General features: G+C 35.8%; 1 protein-coding gene across 2 annotated transcripts in view; it reads left to right on the top strand.

Moving 5' to 3' along the window:
• Positions 1 to 15673, top strand: part of CSMD3 (CUB and Sushi multiple domains 3) — a 1928297-nt gene that overhangs the window by 920451 nt on the left and 992173 nt on the right. For both annotated transcript variants that reach the window (XM_006830658.1, XM_006830657.1), the window contains one exon: positions 12642 to 12763. In XM_006830658.1, coding sequence (XP_006830721.1) covers positions 12642 to 12763 — 122 coding nt within the window. The remainder of the gene's footprint in view (positions 1 to 12641; positions 12764 to 15673) is intronic.

Here is a 15673-nt window from a genome sequence, read left to right as displayed (position 1 = left end):
AACTAGTGATTTATTTAAATCATTTAAATTACTGATTTAATGCATATTGCACTACTTTCTTAAAATATTTCTTTCATTCTTAATATCAATGTGATGATGCCATGAAACAAGAGACGCAGCACTTTATTGAAACATGTCATTCATGACTGAGTTAAACTACTAACAACCAAGACACAGGGAAAAAAGAAATAGTTTACTATTTTATTTTTAACCTTGAAAATTATATTTCTATTCTTTGCTAGGATTTACATTTGCTAGGTTTAATCAAGTTTATCTGATCCTATGTAATCTGTCTTCTGCTTATTTTAATTATATCCCTTTCATAACATCTTCTGTGTTTCCTAGTTCTATGCCTTGAGTTCATTATATTATTATTCCACACTTACATACTTCCTTTCAGTGAAGACAGGGATTGGACTCCCATTCTTATGTAAATGAAATCTAGATGTATTTGAAGATTAGTCCTGATTGTTACTCCACTTCTGACATTTTATCAGAGTCTCATGAAGACATAGAGACAACAATGTTAAATTAAATATTATTAAACTGAACAAATAATTGATATTTCCAGGCATTGATTAAAATGGGTTTTGTCATTCACTTGCTGATATGTGTGTATGTGTCTCTGTCTGTGTGTGTTCCATGTTCAAAGATCAAGAACTTGACTCTAATTGATTCAGAGAACAATATTTATATGCTTATTTGTAGATTAATATAAGGAGCTCTGGTGGCATAGTGGTTGCGAATTGGGCTGTTAACCTCAAGGTCACAGTTCGAAATTACAGATGAGGTGTTCTGCTCTGGTAAAGATTTACAGCCTTGGAAACCATGTATAAGGTTGCTGTGAGTCAGAACCGACTCCAAGGCATACCACCACCATTAGATAAATAATTCCGCATTTTTGTCAAGAAGATCATTTTATTTACTATCTTGTTACTGTATGCCGTCGAGTCAATTCTGATCCATAGTGACCCTGTATAGGGTTTCTAAGGAGCAGCTGGTGAACTTGAACCACTGACCTTGTAGTTCAAACTACTTTGCTGTCTGACGCATTAGCCCACAGCACCACACCAGGATTCCATTATTTATTATTGTTGTTGTTGTTAGGTGCCATCGAGTCAGTTCTGACTCAGCAGAATGAAACACTGCAGGATCCTGGGCCAACCTCACTATTGTTGCCATGCTTGAGCCCAATGATCCTGCCACTTGGCCATCCATCATGCTGGGGGTCTTCCTCTTTAAAAAGTAAGATAAGAGTAAAATGAAATACTTACTTTAAAATATTATCCTACCCATGATTCTAAACATGACTTGAATCCCCTTTTGTGTTTAGATTGTTATGAAATAAACTCCATTGCAGGATTTCACTTAAACACAGTATAATAAGCATAATTTTATATGAATTTTCAAACTAGTAGGAATGTTCTTGTCAGCAAGGAAGTGAAAGAGAAAGTGTATTTAACATTCCTTGAAAGTATGCTTCAATGGTGATGCAAAACTGGGAAAAAATTTTGATACCCAGTCCAAAATCTGTGTCTTTGATGGAATTCTATTTTTGTGCAAAAAGTGTTATTGCATGGTTGCATGTTCTTTTTCTTTTATGTGTGCTTCATTTTCTTTCATTCTCCATATTCCTCTTTGTATCTAATAAGAGAACAGATGCTCTACGTCTTGAGGCCTTCTCACTTTCTCACTTGTCCCTTTTTTTTTCTTTTGGCCTACTTTCATAATATATTTCTACCAAGTTTCAACCATATTTTTATAGCAAATCCTTTATGGCCTCAGTAGAAAATTAACCTCCAAAGCCATTTCATTTTCTACACATTTATTTCTAGGTTGCTACTTCACAAAATCAAATCCCATTTGTCTTGTACCAACTAGGTGTGAAAATCAAAATAAGATAATCAATTCTGTTCCCCTCTCTTCCAATTCTGTTCTGGTACTAGAAGCACATGCAATATTTCTTCTCCTGATACTAGCTATACAGAACTAGGTTGTTGTTGTTGTTGAGTGCTGTTGAGTTGGTTCCAGCCCATAGTGACCCTGAATAGGGTGTCCAAGGAGCAGGTGGTGAGCTTGAACCACCAAATTTGTGGTTCAAACCAACTTTGCAGTCCAGTGCATTAACCCCAAGTGCTACACCAAGACTCCATACAAAAATAGGTTAGATGCCACAAATGAAAGGACACAATTCTCCAATTGTCTGGTTTGCCCAAGACTTCAGATGGCATTCTGATTTGCTGATTAACACTACTCCATTGAATTATATAATTTGCTAAAATAACTTGCAAAAGTCAGGGAAAGTACTGTAATTACAATTATAGTTTTATTATAGCAAAAAGAAAACATATGAAAAGACTCAGGATGAGGTCTGAGAAGATTCTCAGCATGAAGCTTCTATGTCTCAACAAGCAACATGCTTTTATATGCACAGATATCATTCATCAGCCAAGAAGCTCAGGAAAGTTCATTGTCTAGAGATTTACCAGGGATCTCATTATGCAATTAAAGCACTAGTCCCAAGATACCAACCTCCAATACAGTGCTACTGCAAAGTTGATAATATGCTACATGGTGGATATTTCTGGCATAGTCAACCCTAAACTTAAGCATAAATCCTTAGGCATGATGTACATAATGCCCTCATCATAGACAGTATTGTCACTGCATAAAGTCTAAGATTTTCAAGTTTATCACTTAGGAATCAAGGGCAAACACTAAATTCTGTAGATAAAGTTAGACCAATAATTACAAATTCCTTTATTAAAAATATTTTGCTAAACTATGTTGTTAAGTGCCATCGAGTCGGTCCTACTCATAGCCAGCCTGTATAGGACTTCCGAGTAGTGGTTGGTGAATTTCAGCCATCAATTTAAACTCATCTTGCGGACCAATGCATTTTCCCACAGTACCACACCAAGCTATGAGCCTTTTGATTAGCAAAATATTTTTATGTATTTGGAAATATTCATTTGCTGTTTGAGTTAATATAGTCTTTGCATTTCCTATAACTTCTATCTGAGAAATTATTTAATTTCTTGAGCCATGTAATTTTTTTTTCAAAATCAGCTTTTCATCAATACATTGTTTTATATTTAAGACATATATATCTACCAATATAGGAGTCCTGGTGTGGCACTGTGGGTTAATGCACCAGACTGCAAAGCCATTTTAACTTCAAGGTTAGTGGTTCAAAGCCCTGTACAGAGTCGCTATGGGTCAGAATCAACTTGAATGCACTTAACTTGAGTGCAACAATAACATCTACTAGTGTGGGGTGATTATTTCCTAGAAAGTCTCTAAAGCGTCTCAATTCAACCACATCTTCACATAGTAATATTAAAAGAAATTGATTTGTTCTTTATCTGGTTTGTTCTTTATATGATTTCCTCAAGTGTCATTAGAGAAACTCCTTAGTTATCATAAAGGAGGAAAAGTAACATAAATAAAGCTACTTTGTTCCTATGACATTTCTGAAGGATAACTTTTCATGATCAGTTATATGTTTCCTTATAAAAAAAAAAAAAAAAAGTTGCTGCTGAGCTCATTCTAACCCATAGTGACCCTATAGCACAGGGTAGAATTCCCCCATGGGGTTTCTAAGACTGTAATATATAAGAAAACAGAGTGTGCCACATCCTTCTCCCACAGAGTAGCTGGTGGATTCTAACTGCTGGCTTTTTGGTTATCAGCCAATTGCTTAACCATTGCACCATCAATGACCAGCATGTGTAAATTCAACTACAGTTTGTAAAAATACAACTACAGGTTTGTATTTTTCTTCCCACTGGCTTGTGATCTCTATGAAGACAGGTCCTCTACTCCCTTCTTTGCCTGATTCTCTTTAGTGTCTTCCATAGTATTTCAGGAGTCCTGGTGTGGCACTGTGGGCTAATGAATAGACTACAAAGTTGTTTGAACTGCACGGTTGGTGGGTCAAGCTCACCAGCTGCTCCTTACAAACCCTATACAGGGTTGCTATGCATCAGAATCAACTTGACGACACTTAGCAACATAGTATTTCAAATAGAGTATGCACTTGTTTAATGTTTGTGGGCTGTGTTAATTTTGCAGATTGAAAATTGTATAGTATCCACTTTGCACAAATGAGTGAGCCAATGATATAATATCTGAGTTTCAAAAGATAGACTTAATTAAAAATTGAGTGGTTATTGTGATATATGAGCATTCTTTTTTTCTTTTTTTTATATGACAATTTGATTTCATATTCCACTAAATAAAAATTCTCAACCATGAGGTATATGATTTTAGACCCGGAAGATAGTTTTTGGTTGATAAATAATAATAAAAATGTATTGATTTTGTTTTGGGACATTAATCATGTGTTACTGTACTATAAATTACTAAATACCAGTTTATATTATAGCCATGGAAAATTTTAGTTGCTAGATTTGTATTGAAATTTCCAGGCTAAAATAAATCTGATCTCAAACAGCCAACATTGAATATTCTATATGACATATGTTTAATCATCACTAACTTGACACACAACATAAATTCACATTTTTAAAATTTTAATGTATAATAATTAGTCACCATATCATCACTTTTTCTCTTTCCTCTTCTGGGTTTATTCAGTTCAAGGGGACAGTCTTTTGTGACCTCAAATTTTTTTTTTTAATCTTAAAATTAATCTATCACAAACCCCAGTTTCTACTGCTATCAAATGTCACACTTGAAACTAAAGTTATCAACCTTGCTGCAAAGTATAGCTGATAAGGATAGAGTTCAGATTTCACTAGTAGTATTTGGGGAAAACAGGGGTTGGAAAGAAATTTGGATCTGTGGATAGATTACTGTTATTTCCCTTCCGTGACTCTAACCATACCATACATCTTCAAGTCCACTTCTTATCTTTGCAGAAAGTTGTCCATATATAGTTACCAATATTATCAATTTATAGCCATTTCACAAAATTTATACTCCTCTCTCACTAGACCCCATAAGAATTCCTTAAACAACAACAACAACAAATGCTTCTTGGTACATCTCCTACGGTCTGAACAATTCCTAATTTCACAAGGGTTAGACTGGTCATATTGCTACAGAACATGAAATTTGAATTCATTTTTTTCCACAGAATGACTCCAATGTAGCAAAGTTTAATTCTATTTTGTGCCTATGTTTAAGTGTTCAGGTACCAATTTTTTTCTTGTGTACCTCATACACCTCCAACACTGAACTTCCTAAATTAGAAACAGTATGTAACAGTATAATTTAAAGTAGGTTTAGGAGCTACTTCCCCCAGCCAGGGCTCATAGGAATATTCCTAAACATATCCCTTAACTAACTAGATTGCCTCGTTGTGATGTCATACCTGGATATCACCAGACTGTGTTTTTCTATCCACAATAGTCCCCTCCCTGCTTTCAGTAAGGGTGGCATTCATAATTGGCACATGGATACTGCTTTCAGCTTTAGTTGTGGGAGGAGATTGCTGTGATTTTAGATATTGAAAGACAGAATTGTAAATACTTATTTTAGGGGTAAGAACACAAATAAATTTCATCTAATTTAGAGGTTAAAAAATAAATAAAAAAAGAGGGCACAGTCTGGAGCAAGATGGTAGCGTACGCAGTTGCACTGAGTCAATCCCCTGCAACAAAGACATAGGAAATTGAATAAAAAAGAAACAGATGGTAATCATGGAACCCTGAACATCAGAGGATAGGACAGAGAGGTGGTTTGAGTGCCAACTGGAAGAGGAAACTGAACAGGATCAGTAAGAGAGAAGGAAAATTGGCAGACTTTGGCTGGTATGGAGTAGCATGGCCATCTTAAGCATTTATGAGTAGCTGTTAATAGAGCAACTTTCAGGTACAGCACACAGGTAGAGGTTGGCAGCAAAAAAGTATAGTTTTCCCTTATTCTTATATACTCCTGGTAGCCCCACCTTCACCAACCCAACATCCAGTGGCACCCCGTCCTGCACAGCCTCTGCTCTGCCTGAGGTCTAGCACCAGACATAGGATTCCTGCTTCTGGAAGTGTGTGAACCTGCCTCAGACTGTGCTACACAAACTATGAATAGAAAACTAACTGCATTCACACTTTCATTATATACCACATTTATCAGGAGATATGTGATGAGTGCCTGATAATACACCAATGTATAATCATCAACTAAAAATAAATATGATACTACAGTGACTTGAAGAAGCCAGACAATGTTTTACACATACATATACAAAACAAGACAGGGTTTCTCAAACAAGTCACTCAAATACAGAGTCAGAAAATATAATACCAGGAATGTTAGCAGAACTAACTGATAAGAAATTTGAAAGAATGCTACTTAGGCAACTACAACAGACTGAGAGAAAAATAGAGAAAACTACAGATGAAATCAAGGAAAACATAGGCAAAGACAAAACTACAGAAAAAATTGGAAACAATCTAAGAAAATAATTTAAAAAAAAAACAAAAAACCGTATTAAACTAACAGTTAGAAAGCCAGAAGATTAACATTAAGCACACAGAAACAGATAATGCACTCAAAGTGCAAAGATGTGGAACTAATCAATGAAAATCCAAACTCTTTCAATATTCATGTGATAGAGGGACATTAAGGAATAAAAACACTAAAAAATCTGAAGAAAGTCAGATTGATGTGGAACATAATCAATAGGAAAACTTACATGTGGTAGGAATTCCATAACTGGAGCTCTGATAATGTAGTGGTTATGAGTTAGGCTGCTAACCTCAACGCTGGCAGTTAGAAACTCCTGGCTGTTCTGTAGGAGAACGATGAGGCTTTCTGATCCCATAAAGATGTACAGCCTCAGAAATCCTATGCAGGGTCATTAGGAGTCAGAACCGACTCCACGCATACCACCATCACCACCACCAATGAGAATATTGCCCAAGTGTTCCTGGAAGCAAACTTCCCTAACATCATGAAAGATGAGAAGATACCCATTCAAAAAGTTGAGTGAACTCCAAACAAGAAAAACTCCAAAAGAAAAACACCAAGACACAATCAAACATTTCAAAACCAAAGACAAGGAAAGAATCTTGAAAGCAGCTCAGGAAAAATGAAAGTTTCCTACAGAGGAGAACTAACAAGACTGAGGTCTAATTTCCATGCAGGCACAAAGACAATGCAACATAAAACTCTGAAAGAAACAAATTGCCACTCAAGAATTGTATATCCAGCAAAACTGCCCATCAAATATGATGGTGAAATTAGGTCATTTTTAGACAAGCTGGAATTAAACTAATTTGTAAAAACCAGACCAAAAATATTAAAGAGAGTTCTTTGGACAGAGAATAGCAGATAATAACCTAAGACTAACATAGATGACAATATCACCTATACTTAGCCCAGGTATAGAAGTATATAAAGTAAAACAGAGTTATTAGACTGAAAAGAGAGAATCAGAGATGCAGTTGCAGCAACAACAAAAACCAAAGAGTAGCAAGAGAAAATAATATAAAGAATTGTAAATGAAGAGGAAACTTAATATATTTCAAGAAAAAATAAAAATATACTTAACTGCAACCCTAAAAACTAGAACAAATCTTACTCATAGCCCTATAGCTGTAGCCCTAGCCCAATTATTTCCCCTAACACTACTCCTACTCCTGACCTTAACCCTAACAATAAACTAAGTCCTAGGCCTAGCCACTCCTTCTTCCTAGTGTGTCTTCCTCTGGAAGCTCATATGAAACCTGTCCACCATGGGTGACCCTGCTGGTATTTAAAATAGCTTTCAGAATCACAGCAACTCGCAAGTCACCACAATACAACAAACGAGTGACAGATGAAGACAGATTAGGAAGAAGGAGTGATGAACTACTTCCAAATATTTAGTCAATGGAAACCTTATGAATAGTAGAGAAACACTATCAAACATAGTGCTGGGAAATGAGCCCCTAATGTTGGAAGGCACTCAAAATGTGACTGGGGAAGAGCTGCCACCTCAAAGTAGAGTTGACAGTGATGACAAGATTGGATTAAAGCCCGTGGGAGAAAAGCCCACGGGACCTTCATTTGCCGATGGGCACAGCTCAAAATGAAGAGAAACAGCTGTAAGCATCCATTGAAAATTGGAACATGGAATGTAGGAAGTATCAATCTGTGAAAATTGTAAGATGTCAAAAATGAAATGGAACGCATAAACATCGATATCTTATTAATGAGCTGAAAAGAACTGGTATTGGCCATTTTGAATCTGACAACCACATGGTTTACTATGCTGGTAATGACAAATTGAAGAGGAATGGTGTTGCGTTCATTGGCAAAAAGAACATATCCAGATCAGTCATGAGGTACAACACTGTGATAGGATAATATCCATGTGCCTACAGTGAAGCCCAGCTAATACCACTATTATTGAAATATATGCACCAACCACTAAAGCCAGTGAGGATGAAATAGAAGAATTCTAAACAACTTCTTCAATCTGATATTGATCAAACATGAAATCAAGATGTATTGATCATTACTGGCAATTGGAATGCAAAGGTTGGGAGCAAAGAGGAAGCATCAGTAACTGGAAAATATAGCCTTGGTTATAGAAATGATGCTGGAGATTGCATAATAGAATTCTTCAAAATCAATGATTTGCTCATTTTAAATACCTTCTTTAGAAAGCATAAGAGACGAATATACACATGGACCTCACCAGAAGGAATACATAGAAATCAAATCGACTACATCTGTGGAAAGAGATGATGGAAAAGCTCCATATCATCAGTCAAAACAAGGCCAGGGGCAGACTGTGGAACAGACCATCAATTAGTCATGCAAATTCAAACTGAAGCTGAAGAAAATGATAACAAGTCCACGAGTGCAAAAATATGACTTTGACTATATTCCACCTGATTTTAGAGATCATCTGAAGAACAGATTTGATACATTAAACACTAAATACTAAAGACCAGAAGAGTTGTGGGATGACATCAAGAACATCATACATGAAGAAAGCAAAAAGTCATTAAGAAAACAAGAAAGAAGGAAAAGGTCAAAATGGATGTCAGAATAGACACTGAATGTTGCTCTCCAGCGTAGAAATGCTAAAGCAAATGGAAGAAATGAGGAGGTCCAAGAGCTGAACACAAAATTTCAAAGATCAGCTCGAGAAGATACAGCCAAATATTACAACAAATTGTGCAAAGATCTGGAGTCAAAAAACCAAAAAGCAAGAACACGCTCAGCGTTTCTCAAGCTGAGGTAACTGAAGAAATAATTCAAACCTCGACTTTGGTCATTGAAGGATTCTTTGCGAAAATTATTGAATAATGATAAAAGCGTCAAAAGAAGATGGAAGGAATACAGAGTCACTGTACCAAAAGGAAATGGTTAATGTTTAACCTTTTCAAGAGGTAGTATATGATCAAGAGCCAATGATACTGAAGGAAGAAATCCAAGGTGCATTGAAGGAATTGGCAAAGAATAAGGCACCAGGAATTGATGGAATAAATATTGAGATCTTTCAAGAAAGTGAGGTGGCACAGGAGGCACTCACTCATCTCTGCAAGAAATTTGGAAGACAACTATCTGGCTGGCTGATTGGAAGAGATACATATTTGTGCCCATTCCAAAGAGAGATGTTAATGGAATGTCGAAATCATCAGACAATATCTTTGATATCCCATGGGAGGAAAGTTTTACTAAAAGTAATACAGAAATGGCTACAAGTATACATGACAAAGAATTTCCAGAGGTACAAGCAGGATTCAGAAGAGACCATGGATCGAGGGATATCATTGCTGATTTTGATCTTGGCTGAAAGCAGAGAATATCAGAAAGATGTTTACCTGTGTTTTATTGAATATGCAAAGGTTTTCTATTGTGTGGATAATGACAAGCTATGGACAACATTGTGAAGTATGAGAATTCTGGAACACTTAATTGTGCTCATGAGGAATTTGTACCTGGACCAAGAGGCAGTTGTTCGAACAGAACGTGGGAATACTGAACCGGTTGGAATAATGAAAGGTGTGCAACAAAGTTGTATTCTTTCACCATACTTACTCAACCTGTATGCTGAGCAAATAATACAAGAAGCTGGGTTATATGATGAAAAATGTGGCATCAGGATTGGAGGAAGACTAATAACCTGCAATATGCAGATGATACAACTTTGCTTTCTGAAAGTGAAGAGTACTTAAAACATTTACTGATGAAGATCAAAGAGCACAGCCTTTGGTATGGATTACATTTCAATGTAAGAAAACAAAAATCCTCACCATTGAACCAATAAACAGCATTCTTATCAATGGAGAAAAGACTGAAGTTGCCAAGCACTGCATTCTCACTGGATCAACTATGAACACTCACACAAGCAGCAGTCAAGAAATCAAACTACGTATTGCATTAGGCAAATCTGCTACACAATAACTTTTTAAAGTGTTGAAGAGCAAATACATTAGCTTGAGGACTAAGGTGCACCTGACCCAAGCCATGGTATTTTCAGTAAATTTCAGTAAACACCATAAGGACAGTAAATAAGGAAGACCATAGAAGAATTGATGCATTTGAGTTATAGTGTTGGAGGAGAATATTGAAAGTGCCATCGGATACCAAAAGAACCAACAGATCCGTGTTGGAAAAAGTTTAGCCAAAGTGCTTCTTGGGGGCTAAGATGGCCAATCTTCATCTCTCATACTTCAGACATATTGTCAGGAGGGACCAGTCGCTGGAGTAGGATATCATGTTTGGTAAGGTGGAGGGTCAGAGAAAAAGAGGAAGACCCCTAATGAGATGGATTGGCCAGGTGGCATCATTGATGGACTCAAGTGTGGTATCAGTAGTGAGGTTGGCCCAGGATCAGGCAGTGTTTCTTTCTGCTGTGCATAAAGTCACTGTGAGTCGGTACCGACTTGATGGCACCTAACAACAACAACACAGGTGTAGTCAAGACCTAGCTACTGTCCCAACTCTAACTCTCACTTCTTACTTCTAACCCACTCCCAAATAAAATAAAAAATAAGTATGAAGCATTATATGCATATTTTAATTCAAATAATTTTTTTCTAATAATACATGTCAATACACTATTTTAATAATAATAACCTATTACTCTCTAGTAGTAGCTTATTATTAAAATAGTTTACTGACATGTGTTATTAGTATATAATAAGCCACTACTCTCTAAGGGAGCTCTGGTAGCTTAGTGGTTATGAAACGGGCTGTTAATCTTAAGGTTAGCATCAATTCTTCTACGGTCTTCCTTATTTATTGTCCAGCTTTCAGATTCATATGAGGTTATTGAAAATACCATGGCTTGGGTCAGGTGCACCTTAGTCCTCAAGCTGATATCTTTGCTCTTCAACACTTTAAAAAGGTCTCCTGTTGCGCAGGAGAAAGATGAGGCTTTTTGCTCCCTTAAAGATTTACAGCCTCGGAAACCCTGTTCAGGGTCACTATGAGTCAGAACCGACGCCACGGTACTTAACAATAACAACAACAACAATTCTCTAATAGGAGTTCTGGTTGGCGCTATGGGTTAATGCACTAGACTGCAAAGCCATTTGAACTTCAACGTTGGCAGTTCAAGGCCGCCAGCTCCTCAGAAACCCTATACAGGGTCGCTATGGGTTGGCATCAACTTGATGGCACTTAACAACAACAACACTATCTAATAGGAGTCCTGGGGTTGTGCTGTGGGCTAATGTATCAGACTGCAAAGTCATTTGAACTGCAAGGTCGGTTTGAAGTAGTAGAGAGGATATACTTAACATACTACATATGCACTTTGACACTAGTGACAAGAAAATAAAACTTGCAGTCAGAAGACTTGAATTCGAATTTTGACTATGCTTTCACTCACTATGAGTGAACTTAGGAAAATCAATCAAAATCCAGACTGATCTTCAAAGTGTTGATGATAATAAATACATAAAGATTTAAAGTACATATAAAAATTCTTACTCAACTTCAAAGCAATAAATAGTAAAACTGGATCATTATTGATAACTTAGAAAATACCAGTGTGGGTAGTGTTTTAAAAATGGGGCAAAGATATATGAATCAAAAGTGTTGAGAACAAGAAAGTTCATGGTAGTTATGAAGTCAGCTGAGAAAGATAATGATGGTCACTATTCATTAAGTAGAATAAAATATAAAAATGAGGAAGTAGTAGAACTTTCTACTTTTTTTTCTGAATTTGATTAATATAATTCCAGTGCAGTTCTTTTTATATTCTGAATATTCAAATTTGCATTGATAAAAACAGAAAATGGTTTGATACTAATATTTAAACTATACTGCTATGGATCCTAGGGTACTTAATAAATTTAAGGGAAAACACTATTTAGATTGCTTAATCAATAAAAGTATTTGCTTCTTTCTCCTTGTAGAATTTTATTAACAGAATATTGGATGAATATAACTCTTTCTAATTAAAGTAACCTATTTACAGTCAGAAGACAATTTATCATGCATCACATTTATTCATAACAGATTTTCAATTAATGATGAAAATATTGGGCTTGTAAACCATAGGGTGTTAAAAATGTCTGATTTTAATAAGTGGCATTAGAATTTTGTAATATGTACAGTATTTCAGTGTGATTATAATTACTCAATTTTTATTTAAAGTTTATTTGAAAAGTATCTTATTGACATTGTTTTGCAAGTATCTTTCCATGTTTAAAATGCAATTTCTTTTTCAGTGAAGACTTGCGGATCTAATCTTCAAGGACCAAGTGGCACCTTTACATCTCCCAACTTTCCATTCCAGTATGACAGCAATGCTCAGTGTGTCTGGGTCATCACAGCTGTGAATACAAACAAGGTAAGAGAAAACCCATCTACGTGAGAAAAGCACTATCAGAATGACAAAGGGAAAGGGATTGTAAAGTTCACTACAGGAAATTCTGAACTCAAGTGTGATTTCTGAAATATTTTCTTATATATCTGTCTAGAAAATTTGGGGAAGATAATAAAAGTAAATATTTATAGCCCTTACTGTTGCTGTTAAGTGCTGTCAAGTTAGTTCTGACTCACAGTGACCTTATGTAAGGTGTTTGATGAGCAGTTGGTCAGTTTGAACTATCCACCATGTGGTTCATAGACCAGTGCTGATCCTACAGTAGCACACAATATTAATGAAAACATGTCAATATTATAAATGGATATTTTCTGAGATGCATTTTTCAATGTTGTATTTCTTTGTCTTAATAGAAGCCTAGGATAATTGCATTTTAATTGGATATCATTTCTGCCTAACATGATAGCTAAGTATATGTGTATAAATGCATAGATGACTTTTGGTTCAATGTTTTTCTGTTGTTATATGTCACACAGCTATTCTATATTATGTCATTGGTTTAATATGTTCTGCACTAATGGAAGACTCATATTATAGATATTTCATAAGGTTGGATTGTCTTTGTATTTAATATGAAGATGAGTAATATACTTGCCACTACAGTTCAAGCACTGAATGAAAGTAAGAGCAGCTGAAATTTATTTTTCCGCTCATGCTTTCTCCATCTCACTTTTCTTTGCAAGGTGTGCTTTTATAGCAATAGAAAACACCTAAATCGAAGAAAAAAATGATATTTTTTTCTGATTGTGTGTTAACTTCTCTGAATTAGGTTAAGGAAACTTTGGTGGTAAAATAACATACACTGGTCAAATTGTGGTTCAAATATTGACTTAAAATACCTGATAAAATTTTATGGTTATTTAACCTTTCTGAAACTCAATATCTTCACCTATAAAATATGAATGTTGAGGACATATATTTCATAATGTTATTGTGAGAAATAGAAAGCTTCATAAATTTACTCATTTTTCTCCCCATAAGTACTTTAGTTTCTTAGTGCTGAAGTAACAGAAATACCAAAATAGGATGACTCTAACAAACAAATTAGTTTTTGCGTAGTTTATTTTTGATGTAGTTAAGTAACGTTGAGTCGGTTCCTACTCAGAGTGACCCTGTATAGCCTTTCCAAGGAGTGGTTGGTGGGTTTGAACCTCCTATCTTGTGGTTAGTAGTCCAGTGCTTATCCTACAGCACTACACATCATTTTGTTGTTGTTAAGTGCTGTCAAGTCAGTTCCAACACATAGTGACCAGTATAAGGTTTCCAAGGAGAAGCTGGTGAGCTTTAACCACCAACCTTATAGTTCAAAGGACTTTACAGTCTAGCGCATTAACCCACAGCACCACACCAGGGCTCCACAGTATAGGAGGACAGAATTTCAAATTCAGGGCACCAGCACTTAGGGAAAGGCCTTTCCTCGGCTTCTGTAACTTTCTTCTCAACATTCTCTGGCATTTTCCCGCATGGCATCTATCTATCCTCGATTGGTGCTTGCTTACATCTGTGTCCATGTAGTGTTTTTGTACCACTCAGAAGTGATTGTGTTTAGGACACATTTCAACAGATCTGACTTCATTAATACAACAAAAAGAATCCAATTCCACAGATATGGAGAGCAGGACTCTAACACATATTTCATTGTTTATAAGTGCCTTGGAGTCTATTATGTCTCATGGTGACCCTGTATAGGTTTTCTGCAACTTTTATTTTTTGCAAGATCAGAAAGCCTCATCTTTCTCCCCTAGAGTTGCTGGTGGCTCAAACCACCTACCTTGTGGTTCGCAAACCAATATTTATCCTACAGAGTCAACATATATTTTAGAGGGACAACATTCAACCCCTTCCACTAATATTATATCCCTTCAGCTTTTCTGAAGGAAAACATCCTCTGGGATGCACTTTGTTGTTGTGCTGATATTATACCAATTATGTACATCTCTTGTACCAGAAATGTATGCAATCAATCTATGAATGAATGAATAGGTAAATAAAAAGGAAACTACCAGGTTCATGAAATTTAGTTTAAATAATAACAAAGTTGACTTACAGATTAACTCAATGGTCAGTTTCCATCGCCTCACAGGAGAACACTAGCTGAGAACAAGAACTAGATTAGAGACCAATTGTCTTAGAATTATTTGTGTAAACTTGGGAAGTTTGCCAAATCCACTTCCTTGCTATATAAAGAAAAAACATTTTATCTACTTAACTGTGTAATCAGTTGAATTCAATTCAACAAATATTTAATTATTAAATATGTTCTCTATGCAAATCATTGGGTTGCTGAGAGCACAAAGTGCTTGATAATAAACTAACAAAACATTAACAATGTGCTGGGCACTGGTCTCTGCATTATTTATGAATAATTTAATGCTCACAAGGCTCCTGTGAGGTGAAGACTTTTATTGTCTGCATTTAAAAGAGAGATTAAATAAGTTGCTAAAGGTCAGAATTGTAGACTTTATAAGATGTGGGTTATGTTCCAGGATGTATCTTTCATTTAGATATGTTGTTGCTGTTGTTAAAGTACCTTTGAGTCAGTTTCAACCCATAGCCACCTATAGGGTGTCCAAGGAACAACTGGTGAGTTTGAACCGCTGACCTTTTGGTTCAAACCAACCTTGTAGTTGAATGCTTATCCTATAGCACCACACCATTAAAACACCTTGTAGTCATCTTGTTTTGATATACCATTCTTTGGTGTTATGGAAACTATCTATAATTTTATCAAAATATGGTATTGACTTCTCTTCTGTAAGATACTTCTTTTGCTAAGTTTAAATCATTATTACTTGAAGTTTCATAGAGTTCATTAAACTTTTCCTTATTTGTTTTACCTAATTCCCAAACTAAGGAGCTCTGGTAGTGTTGTGG

Source organism: Chrysochloris asiatica, unplaced genomic scaffold, assembly GCF_000296735.1.
Source record: "Chrysochloris asiatica unplaced genomic scaffold, ChrAsi1.0 scaffold00001, whole genome shotgun sequence".
NCBI lineage: Eukaryota > Metazoa > Chordata > Mammalia > Afrosoricida > Chrysochloridae > Chrysochloris > Chrysochloris asiatica.
The sequence above is the reverse complement of the archived record's forward strand: the minus strand, read 5'-3'. Positions and strand labels throughout refer to the sequence as shown.